This window comes from Furipterus horrens, unplaced genomic scaffold, assembly GCF_987537825.1.
Source record: "Furipterus horrens unplaced genomic scaffold, mFurHor1.1.pri manual_scaffold_4, whole genome shotgun sequence".
NCBI classification, from domain to species: domain Eukaryota; kingdom Metazoa; phylum Chordata; class Mammalia; order Chiroptera; family Furipteridae; genus Furipterus; species Furipterus horrens.
In genome coordinates this window covers 201,855,074-201,882,167 of record NW_028327174.1, presented here as the reverse complement: position 1 = coordinate 201,882,167, position 27,094 = coordinate 201,855,074, and the positions used below count along the sequence as shown (strand labels likewise).

The 27,094-nt window shown below is 50.6% G+C and overlaps 1 protein-coding gene across 1 annotated transcript in view; it reads left to right on the top strand.

The window, feature by feature from the left end:
• Positions 1–1,943: 1,943 nt before the first annotated feature.
• SETX (senataxin) overlaps positions 1,944–27,094 on the top strand; it is a 51,544-nt gene continuing 26,393 nt past the window's right edge. The window contains exons 1-11 of the mRNA XM_090274932.1: positions 1,944–1,991; positions 2,643–2,742; positions 8,006–8,201; positions 9,125–9,335; positions 11,467–11,576; positions 12,728–12,947; positions 13,637–13,756; positions 16,052–16,223; positions 16,347–16,434; positions 16,922–20,944; positions 22,913–23,012. Of these exons, the coding sequence (XP_090131058.1) occupies positions 8,013–8,201; positions 9,125–9,335; positions 11,467–11,576; positions 12,728–12,947; positions 13,637–13,756; positions 16,052–16,223; positions 16,347–16,434; positions 16,922–20,944; positions 22,913–23,012 (5,233 nt within the window). The 5' untranslated portion in view covers positions 1,944–1,991; positions 2,643–2,742; positions 8,006–8,012. The remainder of the gene's footprint in view (positions 1,992–2,642; positions 2,743–8,005; positions 8,202–9,124; positions 9,336–11,466; positions 11,577–12,727; positions 12,948–13,636; positions 13,757–16,051; positions 16,224–16,346; positions 16,435–16,921; positions 20,945–22,912; positions 23,013–27,094) is intronic.

The following is a 27,094-nucleotide window of genomic DNA, read 5'->3' as shown; positions in this document are numbered from 1 at the left end:
AGGTTAAAAAGCATGTAAAACTTTATATATTGATTACAGCTTAAAAATAAATATGGTAAAATTAGGCCCTGGCTGCTGTGGCTCAGTGGATTGAGCATCGGCCTGTGAACCCATTGTCGCTGGTTCGATTCCCAGTCAGGGCACATGAGTAGGGTGCACGTCAGGTCCCCAGTTGGGGGCGCGAGTGAGAGGCAACCACACAGTGATGCTTCTTTCCCTTTCTTTCTCCTCTCCCCTCTCTCTAGAAATAAACAAACAAATAAATAAATTAAAAATAAAATAAAAATAAATAAGGTAAAATTATAAAGACCACATAAGGCTCAGAGGCAAGACTAAATTAGAACTTTAGTGGGACCTCGACACTTTTTGCCTTCATGGGCACATTCCGCCTTAAAAATATCACAAACCATATTTTATGACCATATTGTTATAAACACAAATATGTTGTTGAATATTAAAAGATTTTTCAACCTAAAATTTTACTTTTTTCTCATTTTATAGGAAGTTAAGTCGTTTTCATAGGTCTCTAGCCCAAGCTACTGGGTCTAGTGAAGTCCCTCTGTTCAGTGTTCAGGGTAATATTATTTCTTATTCTGCGGTGAGCAACGTGGCATTTTATAATATTCTTTCATACCTACTTTATATATTTTAAATTTATTTTTATTGTATTTATTCCATCACCATGTGTTCTCCTTGTACACCCTTCCCCCTATATCCACTTCAATAACGTATGCAGTGAAATCTGCAGGGATATACATTAAAATGGTTATCTCAGGGAAGCAGAAATTCAAGTGACTTTTGCCACCTTATCTCTTTTAGAAAAACAAGTTTATTTTCGATAGTTATCCAGGTCTGTATTTTTAAAAGTTTCACATAAAAGTATTTTTTAAAGGCTGCATGTAGAATTTATAACGCGGTATGGTTCGAAACCGTTCTGTAACTTCCATATTTGAACACCTGAGCGGCACGTGGCCACCCCTGACCCGCAGGGCGGAAAGCCCCGGAAGCGCGGGGAGTAACGGTTCCCAGCACGCGCTCTAACGTCAGCGGCCGGCCGGCTAATTACCATAACGGTCGCGCGGGCCACGCCCCCTCGCTGGAACCTTCGGTCCCTAGAGACTTGCGCGCTCTGGGCTCGCTCAGCGCCAGTCTCCCGCGAAGGCGCCGTGTCGCCCGCTGCGTCGGGCCCTTCTCGGCGCCCCCTGTCCCTTGCAGCGGTGGTCAGTGTTCGCAGCTCGCTGGCCTTATGGCTCCTCCGTTAGAGGGAGCTCATGGTGGCGTCGTATCATCGAAGTCAGGAGGCGTTAAAGAAAAGCGGGGGCGGGGCGCTTTCCGGCGCGGTTTCACTGTGACCGTCCGTGTCGTCTGCCTTTACCACTTACTGGGCCCTTTCCTCGGCTTACCCAGCGCAGCTGCTCCTCCAAGTTGCAATACGTAACGTATCCCTTTTCTGTAATGCCAGGGTCTCGCCCTCCCATTACATGTTGATTGCATGTGTGTTAGGTCTTTAAGGGAAGTCTAAAAAGGGAAACAATTGCTCCGCAATCCGTAACGCGCTCTCCGGAAACACCCGAGGCGCTGACAACAGGACGGGACAGAGCGACACAGGCAGAAAGGTAGGGGCTTAAGTCCGCTCGGCGGGGTGGTGGGCCGCGGCCCCCACGGGGCGGAAGCCCGCTCTGCGGCCGCCACGCCCGCCCCCAGGCGAGGGCCCTCCTGATTGGTGCGCCGGGTGTCCCGGAAGTGACGGAGCCAGGTGCTCGGCTTCCTCGCGGAGCTCCCGCGCCTCTCTTCCCACGCCCCGCCCCTCTGCGCACCAAAACAAACGCGGGGCGGGGCGGGGCCTGCGGGCGGCTGCCGGCGCGCAGGGGCAGGACCTGGGCTCGCGGCGCCCGTGGGCGGGGCGGCGGGCTGCGGCCCTGCACTTCCGCCGTCGGCCGGCTGTGGGGCAGAGGCATGGAGCCGGGCTAGCGGCGCGGGGGCCTGGCTGGGTAAGGGCAGCGGCGGGCTCGAGGCTGCGCACGTGAGGGCGTGGGCGGCGGGGGCGCGTGGGGCCACGCGGAATACCCGCCGCGGTGCGTGAGGGCCGGCGTGAGGGTGGGGGAGGGGCGCGGCGCTGCGGGCCGGAGCACCCCGGTAGTGTCTGGGGGCTCGTCCCCCGGCGCCTCCTGGTCACCGGGGTCCTGGGCGCTGGGACACCCCGCGCCGTATCGTGTGAGCTCAGCGCGTTGTGCGGGGTGGGGCGGTCTCGCTCCAGGAAGTGTTGGCGCTCTCGACGCCTGTCTTCCTCCTGCTTCGCGGTCTCCCGTGGGAGGGAGTGCCTCCCCCGGATGGCCGCCGGAGCCCTCCCTGCTCCGCCCGAAGGCGAGGGGCGCCGACAGCCCCCGCCCCCCATGTGCCCAAGGCTGGCGCGGCCCGGAGGCAGCCCGGCGGGAGGCGGGGCGGGGGGCGGGGGGCGGGGCCGCGCTGGGCGCTGCCGTCCCGGGCCCCGCAGCTGCGGCTGCTCGCGGGGGCGGCGCGACGGCCGTGAGCTGGGCCTTTTCCCCAAGTGGGAACATCTGTTCTGCCCGATGGGACCGACGCGGGCTTCGGGTAAGGGTGTGAACCGGCCTCATCGGCGTGGTGTTCTCTCCCCGTTTCAGGAGTCCTCGTGGAGCCCGAGCGCGGCACGTGGGGGTGCGGGCCCTGCCGACGCCCGCGGCTCGAGCCTGAGGATCGCGTCTCCGCGCGCCGGTGGCCCAGGTAATTGTTCCGTGAGCGGACGTCTAGGACGTGGAAGCCGTGTTTTCGGTCGCGGGCCGCGTGCCCAGCGGGAGGAGGTGGGGCTGGCTATGCAGAGGGGGTCCCGGCCCTGCAGAGCCGGCGCTGGTGGGAGGCGTAGCGCCCCCGGCCGGGCCGCGCAGGGCGGGGGCCCCGGGAGCCTGGGATGACGCGGAAGCAGGTCCCCGAACTCGGGCGGGCGGGGCGGGGGGCGCAGGCGCCAGCGGCCGGCCGTGGGTGGTTCTGTCGGAGTCACTGGTGGAGGTCGGTGTAAAACTGAATGGGGGTTTCATCAGTAGCGTCTCATCTGCGTTTTCAAACGTTTCCTTGGTGAGTCTGGTGCACCTTCGGTGATGAGAACCGCAGAGGGTGAAGGGTGGGCGCCCCGGGCGGTGTCCCAAAGGCAGGGAATCCCGACCCCCTCGGAGCCCCCAGGGAGAGCAGGTGTGCGGGGGGCAGTGTGCGTCCCGTCCCGGGCTGGGGGCGGCTGCGCTTTCCCAGTCCCATCGTTTCCTCTGCCCTTGGGCCGCGGTGTGGAGGAGGAGTTGGTGGTGGAGCAAAGCAAGAGGCAGGAACCCCCCCCCCCAGACTCCCCCTGTAACCCCAACAAGCAGTGGAAATGCGCAGTATTAAACCAGGGCCCAGACGGTCTGGGGGAGAGTGAGGGTGGGTGGGGGCCGAGGGGGAGAGGCGGCCGTTCCCAGGGCTCTGCTCCGACCCGGAAGGGGGGGCGGTGCCGCAGGTACAGGGAGGGGCTCCTTGTCGCCTGGCTGGCGTCCCTTGGAGGGGCCTGCCGGGCGGCGGGACCCCTGCGCAGCTGGGTGGCACAGGTACCTTTGTGGGCTTCTGGGCTCGGCGCTCGCTTCGGAGGAGCTGAGATGGAGCTGAGCGTCGCTTTGAGCTTGACCCGCGTCCTCAGTGTTCGGGAAGCTTGAGAACAGCAGTATGGAAGCACTGGTTGGAACTGGGTCACCCAGAAAGAGGACATTAAAGGGGGAGGGGAGAGTCCCGGGGACCACCTTTGGGAACTTGGGCGTTTACAGGGGCAAAAGCGAAGAGGAACTGAAAAGACAGCGGTGTGTGTGTGTGGTCTTAGTAAGGTGTGCATGACAAGCATTTTCCTTTCTTCCCCACATTAGAAATGGTAATGTGCCCGCTGGATTTGATAGGACAGAGGTTACGAAGGGCTGCTGTGGCAACAGGGAGCGTAAGGGCAGAGCCAGAGTGGGAAGGAGCTGGGCGAGTGACTGCATTATTTTCCTCAAGAGGTTTAGCTGGCAGGGATAGAAGAAGGTGACTGTTATTTGAAGTTTCTCGCTAATATTGAAAAATGGTATCTCCAGGCTAAGTGGAGGGAAAGTTACGGCTGTACCTCTGGTGGAGCACCGTGCGTGATGGACACATCAGTTCCCTTGCACAGAATAGACATTGATAAAATGAACTCTTCTCGATCCTTAGTTCTTCTGTTCTGCAGCTTGAGGATTCCCTGGACAGCCCCCTCTGTGGTTCAGTAATGGTTCCAAGCCGTTAAAATCTGATGGAATTAACAAAACTGACCTCCGGAAGAACTGAGTTGGGCAGAAACGTAACAGGATTCATAGTCATCTCCAGTAATTTTCCCTTAAAAGGAAAATTACAATACACCCTATTCAGAATTTGTTGGGCTCAGTTAGGCCAGTGAGGACTTTAGATCTGGGGACCTAACCCTACACACACGGCCATTCGAGAGGACTCACGGGAGCACGCTGCTGTTGTGGGTGAGCCCTACAGCGCCGTTCTCTGTGTATTGTAGAGTCCATGGCGTTGATCTGTACGTGGGAGGAACTTCCATCTACTTTGAGAAAACTTAGTCTTGCTTTTGAGTGTGGAAGTAGCCTAGCTCTCTTAAGTGATAAAAAGCAGACTCCATAATTTTATTTATTTTTTTTATCCTCACCCAAGCACATTTTTTCATTGCTTTTAGAGAGAGAGGAAGGGAGAGAGAGAAACATTGATTTTTTTGCCCCTTGCACACACCCAGACTGCGATTGCACATGCCCAGATCGGTGATCAAACCTGCAACCTAGGTAGGTGCCCTGACTAGGAATCGAACCCACAACCCTTTGGTTATGGGATGACACAGTAACCAACTGAGCCATACTGGCCAGGGCTGTAGTTTTCTTAATGAAAGGTTTTTCTTGCTAACTGCTCTGTTAACAGGTTGTATACATTAAAGTTATTATTTTACTTGGATCCTAGCATTTTTTTTCAAAGTCTCAGTTGACTGCAATCTTTTATCTGCCAAGTCATGTTCAAAGTAATTGATGTTTGAGAATTCTCCAAGAAGTTTCACTTTCTATTCTTAGGTGTGAGTTCACTCCCCACGTTGAATTAGATCACCGGAAAAAAAATAGTTTCTGTTTAGTATCGTGAAAGTGGCCTTTCAGGAAAAAGAAGCTATTCTTTGAATAAAGTAATTTTATAGTCTGCAAAAGCTAATACTGTTCAGTCTGTTACTTGGTAGTCCCTAGTTTGCAGCGCCCTCGTGCAAGGCAGGCATTAATAAAATGTAATGAATTAAAATTAGTGTCAGGAAAGGGCAGGACGCACAGCTGAACGAGCACACTTTCTGTTTTTCAAATGAGGGCTGTGTGCATCATCCTGTTCTCTTTGCTTTGCCTTTCAGGAAGCTCCTAATTTCGGACTTAGTGAAATTAAGTTTTTAAATAAGTTTGAATTGCTTGCTCTTTTTAAATCTTTTCTATATCTAGTACTTTACTGTTGAAAGCTGCCCTAAATTCTTTTCAGGAGTATGAAGAAAGTAAACAGTTCACATTTAATAAATTGAAAAAAATCAGTTCATAAGACAAACATACGTATTTGATCATACTTATGTGTGTATGTATAAGTCTTTAACCATGGGAGTAAGAAGAAAGTAAGGATTTTTTTAAAAATCAGTTTATTTTGGAGAAGTGGCATAATGTGACAGACGCCTCAGCAGTAAAATGTAATTTCTGTCAAATGTCAACAGAGACCCTGCACTCTGAGCTTTAGGGTAATGCCCACGCAGGCCCCTCCCACTGCCACGTTTCTGTACCCACATTTTCAGTTGTCCCTTCTTGCTCCCTGAAAGGAAACATTTTAGACATTTCTTTCCCATGGATTGTCCATGAATTTTAATGCTGGTCATGGGTTAGAGATCTTGGTGTGCTGTGTGTGTACGTTTTAGTACGAGTGATGTGTTACAGATCTCAGTGTGCTGGGTGTGTACCTGGGCTTGATCCGTAGAGAGAGTGGGGCTCAGGGGTTTCATGCCTTGGGGGGGCCGTCACCCTGACGGGAGCGCAGGAGTAGGTCTGCCAAGTTGCCGAGGTGCGCTGGGTTGGTTTATACTTGGCTTTGTTACTTTTTTTCCCTGTTAGGCTGATAATTTACACTCCCTGGATACTTAAGGTCGTTTCTCAAGATGAGGTTTGTTGGGAGATCTCCTGACCCAATTCTCAATCAGTTACTAGCGTCATATGAAAGAATACTTGCTTTGCTCCCTTGGGTGGTGGTTTTCTTCTTGCTTCAGACTGGCTGGTAGCTGTTTAGACAACACTTCGGGTGTTTCTGATGATCTTCTCAGGAGTAGAGGGGTCCCGGGTTTCGGAGGGCCGTAATACAGAGCTGAAGCTGCCTCCTCGGGCCCTGAGGTCAGGGGTTATGAGTGTGACTCTCACAGGTGCTGTGAACCTTGATCCCCTGGTTAAGGCTGTGTTTGTCAGGTGTCTCCACTGTGCAGTCACTGTGTTTTCCTTTCCAGCTCCCTCCGGTGGCGGTGGTTCACCAAGTCTGGCCTGCATGCAAGGAGGCGGGACTGAGGGCCGCCTCCTGCAACGGGGACTCTCGGTGTATTTGGAACTCCTCTGAAAGGAAGGGTTGTCTCCTGTCCCCGGCCCCATTTACTTCCTTATTTTAATGCAGACATTTGCCTTTTGTTTAGCCCCTGCACCCTGCTTCCTGGCGGTGTCCCTCCTGTTTCCTTTTAAGGCTGCAGATAAGCAGCAGGATGAAGAGGTGCAGAAGGCAAGGGCTGGAAGGGTCCCAAGCGCAGGGGCTCCTTTTCCCCCTCGGATTTGGGTGCACCGTCATCCTGCCATTTAAATGTATTTACCAACCCAGCAGTCCTCTGAACATCCTGGTTGAGCGATTTTTAAAAAAGATTTTCTTTTTAGAGAGAGGAGACCTGGCCTGCAGCCTAGACACGTGCCCTGACTAGGAGTCCAACCAGCGACCCTTTGGTTCACAGCCGGTGCTCAGTCCACTGAGCCACACCAGCCAAGGCCTGTTTGCTTTCATGTGCATTTAGTTAGGCATACAGATGGAGGTCCTAGCTTATTTTTATTGCGCCTCATTAGAGTTGGAGGTCTTTCCTGATTTTGGCTTCCATCCGATTTGCCGATCTCAGTTTCATGCCATCTGCAGTTCTGATAAACCTGCTTCCGACCTTCATTCAGACCTTGGACACATTCGGTTCGGGGGGTTTCCTGGTACAGTCTTGCTACTTTGCTCTCGTTTAGACTGCTAATATTTGGAGAAGTATTTGATCCAGCCTTTTCACTTGAGTTTGGGTGGTAGAGGCTCTGATGGTATTATAAGAACAACAGGTTGGAGACAGTTAAAAACTATCAGACTTCGCAGGTTAGCATCGTTAAGTCTTACAGTGCAGGGTGGGCACTGAGTTATGGGCAGCAGCTCACTGCGGCAGCTTCGAGTGCAAACACGCTTTCTAAACGAACAACCCTTCTTTATACGGGTTATTGTTATTGGTGTGGATTAGTATTCATGGTTTTTTGTGTTTCCAGGGATTTCTGGCATGTGGTTTTTGGGAATGCAAAATATTCCTGAGCTTTCGCCCCTCCCGCAGGAGGTGGGTCGAAGCCCGTTCTTTGGAAACACCGATAGTTCTGTCTCAGAGTAGCTGCCCCCAATGTTACGTAGCCCTGCGCTGCTTCTGTAGAACACCCGTGTGCTGCCTGACGGCGTTCATGACTAACGAAGTGCTTCCGTTTTATCTTCCATGTGTCAAAGCGCTTTTGTTAGTGGTCTCAGCTTTGAGTGTAGTCAGTAACTGTCAAGCTGGCTAGAAGACGTTTCTGGAAATGGTGGAGGCGCATCTTAAGGTGAGGCTGAGGGGTGTCAGTAGGAAGTGTGCCGTTCTTCACACAGAATGGGCCGAAGCGTCGTGTGTTTTACTCATTCTCCGCTTCTTCCCTGGACGCAGGTACAAGATGAGCACCTGCTGCTGGTGTACCCCAGCCAGCGGCTCCGCGGTCGACTACCTGCGGCGCTACGCGTCCAGGGCGCGCTCCCGGGCGCACTCCCGGGAGTTCCAGACCGCGGACGAGGACCTCTGCTACTGCCTGGAGTGCGTGATTGAGTACCACCGGGCCCGGGACGCGCTGCCCCTGCTGCACGAGGTGGGTCGTGTCAGGTGGGGCTGTTTGCAGGGCTCAGTTGCGGGGGGTGGGGTGGGGGGGCAGACGGGGAGCCCTTGAACCTGGCAAGGCCAGTAGCACCTCATTCACTCTTTCTCGGTAGGAGGTGCTGAGTCAGTGGTCACTGACCGATTGAATTGAAACCTAAAGCAGAATTTTATGACGTCTCACGTTTAGTCATAAAACAATTTTATGAACTGAAGCGATGGGGGTTGGTTCATGTGTTTATATCAGTGTGTTTGACAGTGGTATAAATTCATGTGTCTGATGGCTTGGGTTAATTTCTTATATTGGTTTGTTTCTCTATTTTTTAAAAACATATAAAGGCCAGCATATTTTCCAGTCATAGTAACCGGAGTTAAACATACGAGTTTAAATATGTAGCTTTGAATGTTTGGCTTATTACATTTATGTGATGAAGAACAGAACACAGACCACAGAACTAACGTGGAAGGAGGAGGAGGTGATGAGTTATGGATCTGTTAAGAAAACTTTTGCATTTACAGAGTTTACTAGTTAGGAAGCTAACTGATGTCTTTATGCTAAAGATAATGTTTTAAGGTAGGTACTGATGGCTAGAACATAGAAGGGGGAGCAGAGAAGGCCTTGTTCTTGGCTTTGACCAAGAAGCTCCATCTTCTCATTTAGAGTTGATAGGAAGGTTGAGGTATTCATGGTGCAGCTCTGCCCGAGCAGCGTGTAAACCCGGTGCCCTGTGTGCTCATAGGTATCTCATGCGTGTGGCTGTGGTTCATGACTCTTTTCTTCAGATAAATCTAATACGTGAGGTCTCTTTAAATTTCTGGATTTTCATGCTTAGTGAAAGTTGTTTAGAAAGGTCATCACGTCCAGCGTATTTTGTTGATAAGATAGGAAACACGCTCCCCCTTCTTCTTTTCCTGCAGGTTTTATGGGAATTAGAAACCTTACGTCTCATCAGCCACTTTGAAAAGTCCATGAGTGCCGAGATCGAAGATGATGATGAGCTGTATATAGTGGACAACAGCGGGGAGGTGCAGCTGTTCGACTGCGCTGGCCAGGACTTTGAGAACAAGCTTCGCGTTCCTTTGCTTGAGATCCTGAAATACCCTTACCTGCTTTTACACGAGCGCGTCAGTGAGTATCTGGGGGTTCTGTGAGTTAGATCAGGTTTGTTGTTTCGGGAATTGTAAGAATTTAGGCTTATCTGTATGCAAAGCTGTTTGTTAAACATGTAATTAGGATACTTACAATGTGTTTCCCAGCATGTTGCGATCCAAGTTTCCACACGTAAAGAAGGTTAATTGTACAGTGAGCACACGTAGGTCAGATTCCACAGTTGCTAACATCTTGCTGTATTTGCCTCATTATGTATTTTATTCATCTTGCCATTCAGTTAATTTTTATTTTTGTGTGTTTTTCAACCTAGACACTACTGACGTTTCAGACTGGATAGTTGTTTGTTGTGGGGACCGTCCTGTTCACTGCAGGACGTGGACCAGCATCCCTGGCCTCTGGCCTCTAGATGCCGTAGTGCCCTGCCTTCCCCCTGCCCGAGCTGTGACACCCAGACCGTTGCCAGGTGTTGCAGGAGGACGCCCCTTGGGAGGTGGGGGCAGGGCTGGGGAGAGGCAGTCACGCCTGGCGGAGACCCGCGGGGCTGCGGTCATTTTCGTCCCTCGCTGTGGCCCGGCACGTGCCGGCCGCTGAGATTTCGGTCATTGTTGTTTGCGCTTCTCAGTTGCCTTTAGAAGTGAAGACACTTCCTGATCTATCACATCTGACAAAGTGACACCTTCCAGGCATTTACTACCTGGTCTGTGTTCACGTTTCCCCAGAAGACGTAAAATACGTTTCTTGGCTGGTTTGTGTGAACGAGAGCCCAGTCGGGCCGTCCCTTCCAGAAGAGAGCGCTCGCGCGCATGTGTGCACACGCCGCTTTGTCGGTGCCGTTCCCGTCTGTTTTGGTTTCTTTCCCGGGGCGGCTTGCGGAGACCACGCAGTCGCCCTGAGGCACGGCGGGCCTTCTGGGTTTTCCCGGCTCGCGATGTCACCTCCCTTGTGTCTCTGTCCTCTGGGCTTTCCGTAAACTGGGGAGTGGGTTCAAAGATTTGTTTAAATACGTTAAAAATAGATTTTAAAATTCTGACAGGTCATTTTTCAAATATTTATTAAAGAATGCTCTGTTCAGAAAAGTAAATAAGCTTGATGTGTTTTGACGAAGTAAACACACTATTTTGGACACTATAAACAGTGCTGATAGCCCGGGAGCGGCCCTTGTGCTTCTCTGTGGTATTTTATTTATTGCATTTATTTATTTATTTATTTATTGCCAACTGACCTACCCAGCCAGGGTTCCCCTCATGCTTTTGAGTCATTAGTCCCTCCTCTCCAAAGGCAACCCCTGTAACTTAACATTATTCTTTGAAGGTTAACAGACTAAAGTTGATTCATCTGATAGGGTAAATGTGGGTCTATTGAGGACACTTTTGAAAGAGTAATGGAAGAATTTTCCATGAAGTAATAGGAAACATAGTGGAGCAGTGTAGTGTCCAGAAGTCAACCAGGTATATTTGGGGGGTTTAGTGTTTGGTGGTGGTGGCATTTCAGACCAGTGGGGGAAATGCATTCTTCAGTAAGTGAGAGTCGGACAGAATAGCCATTGGGGGGCTGGAGGTGGGGGAAGGAAGCAGACTTTCCTGTTTTGTTTTGGTTTGGTTTTTAAATCCTCACCGAGGAGATTTGCATTGATTTGAGAGAGGGAGGAAGGTGGGTGGAGGGCAGGGAGAGAAACATCGATGTGAATAACATTGATTGGCTGCCGCCTTGCACGCCCCAACTGGGGATGGAACCTGCAGGCTTAATATGTACCCTGACCGGGACTCAAACCTGCAGCCGTCTGGTCTGTGTAGTGACGCTCCAACCAACTGAGCCACCTAGGGAGGGTGGCAGCTGACTATCACTCCAATACCAAATAAAGTTTACATGAAGCAAAATGTAAAATGCGACTGGAATTGGATCTGTTGAGTATATTCTAAGGAGATACCTTTGGCGCTAATTATGCCAAGAGGAAAAAACGAAAAGATAAGTAATCTAGTGAAGTCAGTAAGTCACAGGAGCCACACCATGGTACGTGCCCAGTCTTCCTACGTTGCCAAGGAACGAGTTTTCATTTACTTACCAACAACCGAGGGAGCCAGATTTCGGGAGTCTCAATAAGCTGATAAAAGTTATGTCGTATGCTTACTGCCTTACTTTTTCTCTTTAGACGAGTTGTGTGTTGAAGCGCTTTGTCGGATGGAACAAGCAAATTGCTCCTTTCAGGTTTTTGAGAAACAGCCCGGGATCTATTTGTTTCTGGTCCACCCCAATGAGATGGTGAGTGTGGGGCGCGGCGGCAGGGGCGCCTGTCACGTCCGCCCGTGCAGGGGGTGTGATCGAGGTTCCGATGCGGGTTTTGTTTAAAATACTTGTCGGGCTACTTCGGACGGGTGCTGCTTTAGCTTAGAAGACAAGTAAGAGAATGATTTGGACTTTTTTAGTGTGTTGGCCTGAACCAGTGAGGGAGGCCTGGTCTTTCTGGCTTCCCTCACCCGCCTGCCGCACTCCGAACACACGGCAGTGCTAGCCACGGTGTTTGAGAAAGTCATTCTGCTAATGGATGGGGTTTTTGTAAGTGGGCGTGGGGGGTAGAGGGGAAAGGGAAGGGAAGGAAATTCAATTTCCAGGTGCTAGAAACGAAGAGGAACGTGGGTCAGGACAGGCCTGAGGCAGGAACAGAAGCAGAGAGCCGCTCTGGGGCACTGAGCCCGGACACTGAGCCTGCTGCTTAAGTTTTTCTTTTGAGGTTCCTGTTTTCAGTTTTTTCTTCCCTTTGAAAAATCTCCTCTGATGGAGAAGCACAAACATCTAAAAGTAGCGCGGTGTAGTGAGGCCGTGTATCCCTCGCGGAGCTTCATCAGTTCTCAGCCTAGAGTCAGTGTTGTGCTCCCCTTTGGACTGGTTGGAGCAAACCTGAGACACGCGAGCGTTTTGTCCGTACAATGCTTTAGAACGTGTTTCTAGAAGATAAGGACGCTTTATTTACTTTTGCAGTCTCAGCGTGGCCTTGTCTTTATGTCCTTGATTCTAGGCGTTCTGCTCAGGTGGTTCTACAGAGTGGCGGTTCTTCCTATGACCTAGTAGTAACGCTGACGTGGCCGTGGGAGGGGGCGAGCGTGGCATTTGCCTGCTCCGCCCACCTGGCTGGAAGTCAAGGACTCTGGGCAGGGGGACAGTACCGTCACTCCACCGAAAATGATTTTTCAGTGTCATTTTTAGCCAGTGTTTGAATGAATGGAAGTGATGATTTGACAGATGCTTTATTAAGTTAGTTTATTCAAATCAGGATCAAATAAGGTGTACATGTCCCGTTAATTAGTATCTTGTGTCTTTTAAAATCTGTAAGGAATCCTGTTCTCTTAACTAGGCTTTTGCTGTGTGTAGACAATTACTTGTTGAGCGACGTAACGCTCGTGTGATGCTTTCAGGTCCGGCGCTGGGCTATCCTGACAGCCAGGGGCCTGGGGAAGGTGGAGCGGGACGACTATTACGACCTACAGGAGGTGCTGACGTGCCTTTTTAAAGTCATCGAGTTGGGGCTCTTAGAAGATCCAGACATTTATACTTCTTCCGTCCTAGAGAAGGGTAAACTGATCCTCCTGCCCGCACACATGTATGACACTGCCAGCCGCAAGAACTACTGGCTCGGTGAGTGCCGTCCTCTGCGCGGGTGTGAGTCGGACTTTCTAACTGCTCTCGCGGGGAGCTTGCAGAGGGACTGGTTTCTTTGGGTAACCTTATCACAATCGCTAAATACCTCATTTCAGGTTCCAGTTCTTCTGTCAGTGACTTGGCATAACCATCGCACACCTTAATTTTAAACATTTATCCTGGAAACCATTTGTGTAAGACGTACATTTGCAAGTATAGCGAATAGACCTTTTATTTGAAACATTAGCTGTAAAAACGGTTAGTTGAGCAGTTTTCTCTAGTAGAGTTTGGCCTGTTTTTAAGAGGCTTAACGTCTTAAAATAGTCCTTCATTGATTCTACATCTTAAAGTCATGGATCGTACGTGGCAGTGGTTGGTAATTGAAATCCGGTGATCTTAAAGTTGGAGCTGTCTTAGATTTGATGAAGTAAGGACTGTGGTAGTCCTCTTAGAAACTGTTTTCTCACCAAGTCCACACCGTGTTGCCTGCTTTATCCTCACCTCAGTCTGAGGTTCTGGTACTTAGGAGCAGGTGCATGTGAAAATATCAGCGTCGATGTGCAGGGAACTGGGGTGTCCTGTGCTTCACCTTTCTGCCTTGTTAGTCTTCTGCCAATGAAACCAGAGGCAGCGTCGGGACGATGTGAGCTAACCACTCACGGAAGCGCTGCACGACGCTCTTGCAGGGATCTGCATGCTGCTGACCGTCTTGGAGGAGCAGGCCATGGACTCGCTGCTGCTGGGCGCGGACAGGCAGAACGACTTCATGCAGTCGGTGCTTCACACCATGGAGCGGCAGGCGGAGGGTAAGCGCTTGTGCCTGCTGAGTGCTCTGCGGTGCCGTGAGGATGGCACGATTTTACAGCACGGGGGTCCCTGCAAGAATTGGGGGTATGGTGTGGAGGAAAGAAAGCGGACGTTTCTTGGTTTAGGTCACAGGCACAGAACTCTGAATCAGAAGGGACCTTCAGAGTTAATGCAGCACCTTACTTTCATAGAAGAGATGGGAGCCCAAGGAAGGCACCTTACTTTTAGGTGTTGAGACACCTTGTTAGCGGTAGAATCCGGACTAGACTCCATAGGAGATAAATTTGTGATGACGTGGTAGTTGAAATTGCGGAGAAGGTCTACCCTCTCTCCATGTCTTCTTCCTGGTTCTTCATTTAATTTTGGTTCTCTGTTGCTTCACTGTCCAGGACGGTGACCGCTAGCCAAGGTGGCTGTTCACCTTCAAGTCAGACATTTAGTTTCTCGGGTCCGCTAGTTAAAGTGCGTGTGCGGCTGCCGCATTGAACAGCGCAGAGGAGAACGTTTCCGTCATCACAGAAAGTTCTCTGGGACGGTGCTGCTCAGAGAGCCTAGAACATGGGGTCTAAAGCCTGTAGCTGTCCATGTTGGACCCCAGCTGCCTTTTGCTCATGGGTGTACCAAGCTGATCAGGGAGGGTTTCTGATCTTGGCTTCTGTACAACAGAGTGAGTCAGCAAAGAGCAGGCCTGCCGCTCAGGCGTCATGAACGGAAGGCCCCATGCTAACTTCTTTTTAGATAACATCAGTGTGGCTATAAACTCATTTGTGGGAGATTCTAAAATATGTCAGTGTTATCCTTTTTTTGAAAAATCACATTTGTTTTGCTTGATTATTTCTAAGGTTATTACTAATTTTTTTTGCCAGCATTTACTGCAGAAGTTATTCTTTTTCTGTGCCTTGCACATGGAATATTGTTCTCTCTATTAATCCAGCTCCTCTGACCTTCAGGATATCACACTTCTTTGAAACTTTTCTTAATTGTCTTCACCTAACTGATGACATTTTTCCTTCATTTAATGGCTTATGAGACAAGACCTTACAGTGTGTGGGCTACCGTGGAGAGTAAAACTGTGACGAGGTCTGCAGGGCTGACTGTGTGATAAAGGAGCGTCGAGCCCTGAGGACAAGAAAGCTGGGGGTGCTGGGGTGGCTAAGTGACGTGACAGTAATGGAGAGGGCCAGAGCGCTTGCCTCAGAGACGTGCTGGAGACGAGTAAGTGGCCGGGGAGCATTTGACGTGGGAGGAAGCTTTGGAGCTGGACTCGGGTGCATCGGACTTTGATGGGTGGCATTGTTCTTGCTTGAGAGAAAGCGGCTGTCTGTTCCGGCTGCAGAGAGGGAGCGCCGATGGGAGTGTGGCCAACAGAGCTGGGAGGAGGCAGAGGAGGGAGGTCTCATAAGGACTTGGAGTTTCCTCATGAGATATCGAGGCGCAGTGGAAGGTCTTTGAGTGGGGCAGGATCTTGCCACGGCACGTCTGACAGAGGAGAGGGGGAGGCGTGGAGGCCAGAGCCCTTTAGTCCCGGGATCTGCTGCCGCTGGGTGAAAGGAGACGCCCGCAGAGCTGGGCCCAGACGGGCGGCTGAAGGCTGTGTGCGCTGCTCCGCCAGCGGTGTTTCCCTCGGCACCACGCTGAGCCAGGGTGTCTGAGGACGTGGGCCTCGTGTAAATCTGTAACCACCGAGTGTTTTTTCCCCTTTCTTTCCTCCACCTCTGTTCTTTATTGAAGAAGGGCCTTCTGGGAGACATGGACTAGGAAAGATTGTTTCAGCTCTGGCAGATGGCAAGGAAGTTGAGTTTACCTGGACTATGTCAATGTGTCCTTCCCCATTTAAAAATGTCTTACAGAGGCGTAGAGTAATGCTTGAAAGAAATGTAAAAACAATTTTAAAATTTGCCACTGTTTAAAACCTGTACCTGGCAGTGCGTTACTTTCAGTTACTTGCTGCTTTGTTTTAGCTTTGTTGCTGCCCAGATAGAGTGTTAGATCCTCAGCCCTGACTAGGGTGGCTCGGTTGGTTGGGTGCTGTGCAGCAAAGCAAGAGGGCGTCAGTTCCGTGTCCGGTCTGGGCACGTCCCTGGGCTGTGGGTGGGTCCCCGGTTGGGGCGTGTATCAGAGGAAACTGACCGATGTCTCTCTCTCATGCAGATGTTTTTCTCCTTCTTCTTCCCTTCCTATCCCCCTTCTCTCTCTCTCTCTCTCAAAAAAAAAAAAAAAAAGTTTAATTCTCAGTATAGTTAATATCTTTTCTAATTGTTTGGTAATTTGGTGGTAACTCCATTCTATTTCAGATGATAGTGAAGATCCTTTCTGGCCAGCATTACACTGTTTCATGGTGATTCTGGATCACCTGGGATCTAAGGTTTGGGGTCAGCTTATTGATCCCATTGAGGCGTTTCAGACCATTATCAACAACGGGAGCTACAATAGAGAGATCCAGAATATCCGGAACAGCTCCGTGAGGTTAGTCCTGTTAATGTGTCAGGGTTTTAAATTTACCTCCATCAGGAGGTCTGTTGTATCTTAACAATGGGTGGTTTTCTCTTTTCTTCTTTCTGTAATTTCTGTTTATTCTTAATATTGAAGGACCAAGTCAGAACCGGAGTCGTGTACGGATGATATGGTGACTTGCAGCCAGCTTATATACGGTTATAACCCTGAAAAGACCAAAAAGGTACAGAACATGGTGCGAGGCTAGATGCGTTTTCGGTTGCCTTTGTGCTCTAACGCCGCGTGTCACACAGTGGGGCGGGCTGCTCGTTTTGCGCTGGGTCGGTGTTCTCAGCCCGCTGCTGCCTGCGGGCTTTCTGGTTGAACCAGACGTGTTATGCATGAGGGAGTAACGGAGTTTACAATGTGCACCCGTTGGAAGGTTAATTTTTAAGTGCACTTGGAAAGGGTGGGAAGCTGTGGGTTAGGGGAGATCAGTGACATGATTAGAAATCAAAGACAGCTAATGGGAAGAGGGGGTTGTCAATTTACCTTTACGTGCAGCCTGAACCTCAGAATGGAGCCGTGTGTTTTCAGTGTCTTGGGGGTATGTGTATGTGTAAACCAGACTGAGGACATCGAGCCTTCTGTTTTCTTGGTTGCGGCTTGTGTGCCGACCCTGCCAGGAGCGGTGCTTCTTTGTCTGAGTGCCAATGTTTCTTGTGTTTCAGGATTCAGGGTGGAGATCAGCCATCTGCCCGGATTATTGTCCTAACATGTATGAAGAGATGGAAACATTAGCCAGTGTGCTTCAGTCAGATATTGGTCAAGACATGCGTCTTCACAACAGCACGTTTCTGTGGTTCATCCCTTTTGTTCAGTCCCTCATGGACCTTAAGGACCTGGGTGTGGCTTACATAGTAGAGGTTATTCACCATCTACACTCCCAAGTCAAGGACGTTCTCAATCAGACGGTTGTCATGTGTGACAAAGTCACTGAATTTTTTTTACTAATTTTGGTGTCAGTGATTGAACTCCACAGAAGTAAAAAATGTTTGCATTTGCTCTGGGTTAGCTCCCAGCAGTGGGTCGAGGCCATCGTGAAATGTGCCAAACTACCCACCACCGCGTTCGTGCGGAGCTCCGCAAAGTCATCAGGCAGCAGCTCTAAAGGAACAGCAATGACGTCTCTGTCCCTGCATCCGGTGCCATCGAACTCGGTCCAACTTGCTTGTGTGCAGCTGATTAGAAGTCTCCTTAAAGAAGGTTATCAACTTGGGCAGCAGGCTCTTTATAAGCGTTTCTGGGATAAACTCAACTTATTCCTGCGAGGAAATTTATCTCTGGGTTGGCAGTTGACTAGTCAGGAAACCCATGAGTTACAAACTTGTTTAAAGCAAATTATTAGGAACATTAAACTCAAAGTACCTCAGTATACTGCTTTGGTGGCGCTGTCTCCTCCGTGTAAAACTCCTCTTGCATCTTACACTAAAGAAGAAGGTGAAGCAATGGGGAAGACGTGTGAAAAAGACCTGCACTGTCTGGAAAGCCCAACATGTTCTAAAGAACCAGTGAAAGCTGATGACTGTCAAGTGCAGCAGAGTAGTATATTAAGCAAAGTAAGTACCACTACAGAAGAGGGTAATGAGCAAGAGGGTATAAAAGGGTTGGAACTAGAGGACCATCTCTCAGCTGCATCACGCTTAAAGCAAAGTAGTAAAAACCTTTCCACTGAACGAGCCCACGATCACCTGAAAATGCATACAAGGAAGGAGGATTCTGTAAAAGTTAATTCCTCACACACACCACAGAACTGTATTTCATGGAATGGTCCAGAAGGTGGTTGTGATCAAGGAGAAGTTACGTCCACGTGTCTGTTGCCTGATACTGATCCTGATCCTCTGGAAAAGGTGTCCACCTCAAAGGAGGGTTTCTCTTCACAGGATGGTGCCCTTGGCAGAACCTCAAAAGCGAAAACGAGGGCAGAGAAAAGTGAAATCTGTGCGAAGTTATTGCATGTAATAAAGAAGCAACACAGGAAAAGGGCTTCGGTCAGCAACACTGTGACATCAGAGGGAGACCCGACCGCGTCTAACACTGAGAACACCAGTACTTCCACTCATAGAGCATCTCCCTGCAAAGATCCTGTGAGTTCACCTGAATCAAGGCATAAGGACATTAGCAAGGGTGCTGCCTACTTTTCTCCTAACTTGAGAGAACAGGCCCTTAGCATCAGTCTTGAGTCTGACATCTTAACAGATTCTCAGATAGACAGAGACCTCCACAAATTGTCCGTAATGGCTCAAACAGGTGTTACTGAGTTTCCGTCAGATTCAGCTCAAGAAAGCTCGTCCTCTATACAAAGAAAAGTAAAAGGTAAAAGAAGCTTAAGAGCCAATCGAAGTAATGTCAGGGAAACCTGCCATGGAGCAGTTATTATCATTTCAGATTCTGATGATGATGGTAATGAAGGAACTCTGGATTGTGAGGAACACATGGAACAGGGTAAAATGTGCCCTGAGAAAGACTGTCCAGAGCCATGTGCTTCAGTGGCTAATCCGAACGTGGAAAGCAAGCTAATGAAAGAAGAGAAGACAGATTCCCCCTTGCAGCTTGAGGACACTGATTCTCAGGTTTTTGAGTTTGAAAGCCAACAGGAAGTATTTTCAGTTTGGCAAGATCAGAAACCAGACAGTAAGACTTCAGTTCAAGGGGATGAAAAAAATTCATCTTGGACTCTTATAGCTGATACCACAAATGATTGGGGCTATGATACAGATTATCCTATGCTGGAAGAAACAGAGGGCATTGAATCTGCAGAACCACAAAATAATAGTCATGTTGAGGAAGTCTGTGAAATTGAAGTCAGAAGACCTAAGAGAAAACAATCTGGAAAACAGATGGCTAAAGATCGTTTAAGGCCTTCATCTTCTGTCAGAAATGAGGACCAGTCTGATACTAATGAGAGAGAACTACCTGAAAATGATTTTGAAAGTACAGATGTAAGGACATCTCCCAATTCCAGTGCTCGGAGAGCCTCCTCAGTTTCCCTGAAGAAGTCTCCTCCAATTCGTGCTTCTTCCAGACCCGTTTGGAGAGCCCCTGTTTCTAAAACTCCAAAGAAAACACATTCGGAGACCGGAAAGGGACAGAATAAAAGTTCACATTACTTAAGTTGCAGGACGGCTCCTTTTATAGTGCCACCGAAGAAAACTCGCCGGTGTCCTGAACCAACTTCAGTGGTTGAGAAACTTGGCCTGAAGAAGCGCCGTCGCCAGGCGTTTGAGCTGTCCCAGCAGTCCTTAGAGTACATAGAGCAGCTGCGTCACCATGGCAAGGCGGTGGGGGTGATCGAGACCCGAAAGAGGACCAAGCTCATCTCCCCCCAGACTCTTCCTGTGAGAGATAAGAAGCTGCTTGTGAGTCAAGATCATCAGTTTCAAAGGCCGACAAGACAGAGGCCTCAACAGAACAGACGAGGGCTCTGTGATTATAGAAGCGCTCGTACCGCGAGAGCGGGGCCGCGTGCCGCACAGGACCCGGACGTGGTCACCCCAGAGTCGGGGGGGTCAGGCCGCAGAAGGGAAGAAGGCCCCGCGGTGATGGCTGACAGGAGCGGACACCAGCCGACAGAATGTGTGTCTCCGGAACCGGGAGCCGTGACAGCACAGGCTGTTTCTCCGGTGGCTGCTGGTACTTGTCTTTCGAACGAGCGCAGTTCTCCAGTGTTAAGTGGAAGAAGACCAACAAGTGAAATCACGGTCCCTGCTTCAGAGGACCCTCTGGGGGGAGGTGACCTGACCAGACAGCACCTAGAGGTGGCAGCTTTGAAGAAGGCAGTTCCTGATGAAGACAGTGATATGGAGGGAGATGATATCTTTTTAACACAGCACGACCCTGAAGATATGGAATTATGTTCACAAATCCAGGATGATGACGATAAACTCATTGAAGTGGTTCACGAGAAATACCGAGTTCCGGTAGAAGAGGACTGGGCACGGCGGCCTCGGTCGGGACCTTTGAGCAACACAAAACATGAGCCCCAAGACTGCGCCGAGACTGTGAAGGGCCAGGGCGACACGGGCCTGGCACGCTGCGGGACGCAGGCTGCAGATGACGGCGTCTTCCGTAAGCCTGGCCTGCCCCTCTCTGCGTCCAGGCCTTTGAGACCTTCCACGACCAAGATTTTTACCTCGAGTAGTACTTCACGGATTGCTCAGCTCTCCAAGTCTTTGGAAAATAGTTCACCTCCAGCTCTAAAAAATAAGTCTAACAGAGGACAGTCTGCTTTGAAAGGGCCACAGCCGGCCTCTGCAGCGTCGCCAAAGCCGCTGAGCGACGTGAAGGGTTTGGACCACGTTCTCCCTTCCCCGGCGTCGCCGAAGCCGCTGAGCGAAGTGAGGGGTTTGGGTAACGTTCTCCCTTCCCCGGCGTCGCCAGAGCCGCTGGACGAAGTGAGGGGTTTGTGCAATCTTCTCCCTTCGGGTAATCCCAGGAGGCAAGCTTACAAACCCCCATTTGAAAGCAAGTATTTTTCCCAGTCTCCGGACACACTGTCGTCGCAGTCCGTCTCTGACACCTTCATCAGCGAGGTCTTAAAGTGGAAGTATGAGATGTTCGTGAACTTCGACCAGCATGGCCTCCCAGCAAGTCTTTGCCAGACCATCTCCAGACCTGTGCCTGTCCGATTTCAGGATTGTGGCGACTATTTTAGTGTTTTTCTCCCTTTGATGGTCGTGAATACATTTGAGACGGTAAGTGTGTGTGTTCACTGTATACCCGTTCAGTCTTGGAAGCGCTTCTTTTCTTGGCCGAGTGGAGTGATAGCACTTAAACCACCAGCCAGTCCCGTGTGAGGTGGCTTCTCGGTTTCACGTAGCCCAGACACTTGTGCGGCACTGTTTGAGATGCTGCCGGTATGGAGGAGACATTTGCTTCAGGTCCGCCCTCGGGGAGCTCATGGCCGATGTCGCACCCAGGCCCGAGCCAGCCCAGGAGGAGCTGTGTGTCAGCACGAGGGGGCGGGGAGGCTTCTCGGAGGAGAGAGCCTCCCATCTGCAGTGTTCTGTTATTTTGTTTCTTGTTTTGAAAAGTAACGTGGGCCATGACTCAGGTTTTCTTGAAGAGGTGGCAACAAAAAACAGTAAACCCTAAATATCTTTGAGCACGTCAGCCTTCCCAGTGACTTTCTCAGCTGCCTCCCCTCCGCCCCCAGCACGTCCTGTTCGGTTCTTCGCCCCCCCTGCCTGGGGCTGCCAGGCTGAAGGCCAGGTTCCCAGGGAGCTTGGAGCCGCAGGGAAACCAGCCAGTCACTCGCTGGTGTCAGCCCCCCACGGAGTGGCCACACCGAGGTGGCTTTCTCGGCATTTATTCTGCCTGATGCCCTCGGAGCTTCCTGGACCTGTGATGTGGTGTATAATTTGGGGACAGTCCTTACTGCTTCAGAGGTTGCTCTGTGCCCCCCTTTCTGTGGGGCTCCCGTGCTGTGTGTGCTGCGCCTTCTGCAGCTGCCTGACGGCTCTTGGACACCCTGTGCTTTCCCTCCCCGTTGTCTCTTCAGCTTTGGTCATGCCTGCGGCTGCAGCCTCGAGCTCGAGTCCCCTCGGCCACGGCCGGGTCTAGGAATGAGCCCGTCAGAGGGGTTCTTGGCGTCATCTCTGTTCCCGCGCCTTTGATTGCTAGCGGTTCTTTTTGGCTCTTTCCTGTCACGTGTATCTCTGTTTGCGTGGCTCACCTGTCCTCGCACGGTCTGCTGTCCCACGGCACCCGTAGCATGTTGACTCCAGTTCTGAAGCTCCCGGGTTTGCCAGTTTCAGCAGCGCTGCCACAGCCGACTCTGCGTCTCAGACGGCGCTTTTTGCCTTTGGGTTTGCCTTGTCGTTTTCGTTGGAAGGCGGGCGTGATGTACCGCGTAAAGGCACGGCAGCAAATAGGCCCTCCGCGGTGTGGGGGCTGCTGGGGAGGGGACACGTTCCGTCGTCCCGTGACGCAGGCTTTGTCCCTAGAGAGAGCCGTGCCCCAGCACTGTGCGCCTCCCCCATGGCTGTCAGTCCCCACCCCCTGAGGTGGCACGGGGGCAGAGTGGGCTGGCGTGGGGCACTTCTCTCTTCCACGTGCATTAGGTTCTGCTAAACCCCAGCAGGCGAGGAGGCTCTGGTGAAATACGTGCCCACGGAGCAGGCTGAGGTAAAAGGCTCGGGGTGCCGTGGCAAACAGTGCTTCAGAACAGCTCCTTGTGCCCTCGCCCGCTGGGAGCAAAGGGAGTGTCCTCCAGTGCTCGCTGTGGGGACCCGGTGGGGCTCCAGGAGGTACAACTCACCCACGTTTTTAACATTTGGAATTGTTCCTACTGAGCCTCCCGCCCTTTCTCAGTTAAAGGTCAGGTCTTCCCGTCTTGACCCAGAGTTCTCCTTGTGGGTTCTGCTCTGGTAAGTTGTGATGATCTGTGTCCACCTGGCTGTCTCCAGTCGGGGGGCAGCACCCTCACTTCTGTGTTGAGTATAAGAGGAGTTGTCAGTTTTTCACCTTGTTCAGCTTTTTACATGTTAAGATGGAGCGACAGCTTCTAAGATCCTTATGTGCTGAACAGGATATGGGAAGCCTCACATTAATTTTTAATGTTTCCATCGCCGGGGACTCTGGGTTCGGGGTTTTATTGTGGCTTACTTTGGAAAGTTGCTCTTCTGCCTTTCTTAATGTGATTCTTGTTTTTTCTTATATAGGTAGCACAGGAATGGGTCAACTCTCCAAATAGAGAAAGATTCTATGTGTTGTATTTAACAAAATTTCCTACAGAATACAAAAAGTACTGGGAGTTTGTGGGTAAGTTCTTTCTTGTGTAACTAGGACCATATCATGTAATAATTGGAGCTTTCTATTCAAGGAAATGTTGTTTAAATTTTCTGGGACATAGGGTTCTTAAGCTGAATTTGTAACCTCTTAACAAAGAATGTTTAAAGTCTTAACGAGGATGATTACTGGGACAGTTATGACTAGAAAATGTATGGGTTTAATCATTCTCTAAATAGAATGCCACAGGCCAGATTGTCCATGGAAGCTGGGCATGGGAGAGGGCGTGTGACCAGGGCTCGGCGGGCTGAGGGGTGCATTGTAGTAACAGTGTTTTTGGACTTCGAGTAAATCTTTCTGCCATCTGTCTTCTCATGTCATGACTAGTGTGAAACACAGAGTCACATTTATGTGTTAGTTACACATAAACCACATATCCAGGATTCTTCAAAATAAGTATAAATCCTACCTGCTCCCCGAAATCTGTCCTACTCCGTAGATTCACCTTAGAAAAAAGCGTGTGTGTCTGTTTGGGGGGAAAGGTACTATTTGTTCATTACAGAACATTCAGGTAATTATCAGCCAGCAGTGGGACGGACATCACCCCCCGTTCCGGTCACCCAGAGACAGTCCTAGGGACGTACCGGCCTGTGTCTTCCTCCCAGGCTTTGTGCTCGCCCGCTGTGTGTGTGTGTGTGTGTGTGTGTGTGTGTGCGTGTGCGTGTGTGTGCCGGGGCCCTTTTACCTGTTCTGTGACCGTCCCTTTCCCCAGCAGGCATTTATTGGCTTTATGCAGCGGGGGAAGGAGTGGGGTTGCTGCTGCAAGTACGCAGAGCAGAGTCTGTTTGCGTGTTATTGTTACTCTTTCTACGGAATCGACTGTGAAATGCCGTCAGCTCACCCTGGACATTCCGTCTGCTCGTGTGAGAGGCGGTGCTGGGTACGCGGCCGTTATGAGAACAGCTTCTGCCCTCGTGAGGCTTCGTTTGACTTGTTCTCATCTGCTGCGTTGTGGCTGTCTCTGATTGAGAGTTATTTAAGAGGGTGATGACAGTAGGTTAATATTTGTAGTTATTCCGCTGTAAGCATATTCCATAGTTGCATGTGACTGATTATTTCTAGTTAGACGTGGACATCATTTATAGTTCTTCACTGTTCCAAACGCTGAATAAATCTTGTGCTGGGTCAGACGGGAAGCAGCTCATTTCGAGACTTTGGTTCGTATTGACTCTGCCCACCAAAAGGAGTGTCATTTTCACCTCTGCACACAGGATGTAAGAGTGTGTGTCTCCATCATTTGCTGGTTTAAACTTTTCCATTTTATGTAGGAAAATGTCTCATTTGAGGTTGTGGTTTTTGTTCTCAGATCTTTCCTGTTCGTTTGTAGTATTGGGGTTTGGGGAGCAGGGACAATTGTGTCCTTTGTCCCTTTTTCTATTAGGGAGGTTTTTTCTTCTTAATTTGGAAGCGTTGTCGCGAATCATACTTGAATCACTCACTAGCTGGCCTTTATCTTGGTCGTAGGACAGACTTGCGCAGCGCTAGCCCTTGGGTCCGGTGCCTGGAACCCGCCTGCGCAGCTCGCCGTTCTGTGCGCGCAGGGGGTGGTTTTTCATGCTGTGTCGGCGTATCCCTGTGCGGCTGCGTCCCGGTTCCGCGCTGGCAGGTGTTTCCCTGCAGCTCTGCCCTGTGTGTCGGGTTTGCAGACCGTCCCCGGGTTCGGCGAGCCGCTGAGAGAGCTGCACGTGTCTCGGGCTTGTGGCCGTGACTTGCTGTGGCGGAGGCTGCAGAGCACAGTCAGCAGAGGGCAGGGCACGCGGGGGCAGCCTGGCGGAGCCAGCAGAGCGCGTCCCGAGCCCTCTCCCGCGGAGTCACGCGTAGCTTTGCCGCTCGTGCGCTGTGACGACACAGCCGAGGTGCCTCCTACCAGCAGGCTCCTTAGAGACTTGGTGCCCAGAACACTCCGGCCTGGCCTCAGTGCCTCACTTCCGGAAGGAGGGCCGGGGTGTGTCATAAACACGCTCCTCCTGCAGACGGGTCAGGCGCAGCGAGCCGTTCTCACCGGCGCGTGATGCGAGGTGCCCCCAAAGCCAGGCACCCAGGGCCACCAGCCTGCTAAGCCGCCCTCCTGACGGTCGCCGCCTCGGGCCTGCTGCCTGAGCTTCTGCACACAGTGCAGTGCAAGCCGCGCCCTGGGCGCTCTCTGTCCCTGTCCCTAGGTGGCCCCGTGAGGGCATCGTGGTTGTGCGCGTGTTGGGGGACACGCAGAGTCTCGGGTGTGCCTGCGTTCAGCGTGGGGAGATGATGCCAAGCCTGCCGTACAGAATTGGACCCCAGCAGCCGCGTGTGAGAAGTCACCGGGCCTCTGTCTCCACCGTCAGGTTTGTGTTGATTGCAGGGCTGGTTCTGGCCTGACGGTGCACGTACTGATGGCCTTTGGTGGCTTTATTTTGTGATAGCCCTTGTCACAGTCAGTGAGGCTGGGCACTTCTCGTAGATTTAGTAGGTGCTTTAATTCCCTCTTTGGGGAAGTGCGTGTTCACAGCTCTGACTCATTTTCTGTCTTCTTCTCACTGACTTGCAGCGGCTCTTTATAGAATCTGGATGTGAGCCGTTCTGCCGCTTGGGCTTGCGTTTTGACTCGCTCAGTGATGTCCTAAAGATTCATTTTTTTTTTTTTTTTTTTTTTTTGGTTTTTCAATTACAGTTGTCCCCTTTTCCCCTAATTTCTCTCCCCCACCCAACCCACCCCCTAAAAATTCTTAATTTGTTCTTAAGAAGTTTGTATTCTTAGCATAAACGCGTGTGTGTGTGTCTGTGGCCAGTGCTCTGTGCCCCGTTTAGGAACTGTTACCTGCTGTGGGTCAGGAAGGTACTACCTTAAACCAGCCTCAGGAAGAGGTGTCAGCAGACTGCAGTTAGCAGGTCGGCCCCGCACCCTGCTTTCGTAGTGCCCTCGGTCAGGGTTACAAACGGCAGTGATGAGGAAGCAGCAGACACCATACGTGACTTGCAAAGAAAAGGTTTGACTCTTGACAGCAAAGGTCCGCCAATCCCTTTTCTAGAGGGTTTGCTTTCTCTGTGCTCTACAGGCCACGTTTATCCTGAAGAGTCAGATCCGTTTAACGCGGGGACCTTTTTCTGGACTCATTTCTTCTTTATTGGATCATCCGTGCCCGTATCACGTGGCCTCATCGCTTAGTCTGGTTCTGTGGTCAGTTTTAATATCCCGTGACTCGTCCTTCCACCTTGCCTTGCCTTATGAAGGCCCTGGCTATTTGTGTCCCTTTGCATTCCCGTATCAATTTTAGATAAAAAAATGTGAAAACTTGTTAAGAACTGACATCTTTCTAATACTGATTTTCTAAGTAACGCATAAAGCGTTTATCATCAGTTACTTAGGTTTCCTTTCAGTTTTCTGTGGAGAAGTTTTACAGATTCTCTTTGGTTAAATTTTTTTGTCATTTGTAATTTCCTTAAAAATCATAATAAGCCCTAGCTGGTGTGGCTCAGTGGATTGAGTGCCGGCTGAACCAGAGTGTCGCTGGTTCGATTCCCAGTCAGGGCACAGGCCTGGGTTGCGGGCCAGGCCCCTGGCTGGGCGTGTGCGAGAGGCAGCCGATCGATGTCTCTCTCCCTCTCTTTCTCCCTTCCCCTCTTTATGAAAATAAAATAAAAAATCATAAAGTAATATATATATATATATATTTTTTTTTTTTCTGTGTGGTTGCTTCTCACTTGTGCCCCTAACTGGGGACCTGACGTGCAACCTAGTCATGTGCCCTGACTGGGAATTGAACCAGCGACACTTGGCTCGCAGGCCGATGCTCAATCCACTGAGCCATGCAGCCAGGGCTAAAGTAATACATTTTTTGCTAAAATATTAACAGTTTCTTAATATCAGATAGCTAGTTAGTGTTCAGAATTCCCGTTTCTTCATAAATAACTGACTATTTCAGCTGGTTTGAATTAATATTCAAATTAAATTCACTCATGGTTTTTTAACTATAATTCTCAATTTCTTTTCCTCTGTACTTTAGAAATAGGGTCATTGATCCTGCAGAGTTGACTCTGTCTGCATTTTGTTGGTTGCATCCCTTTGTGTTGTTCACTGT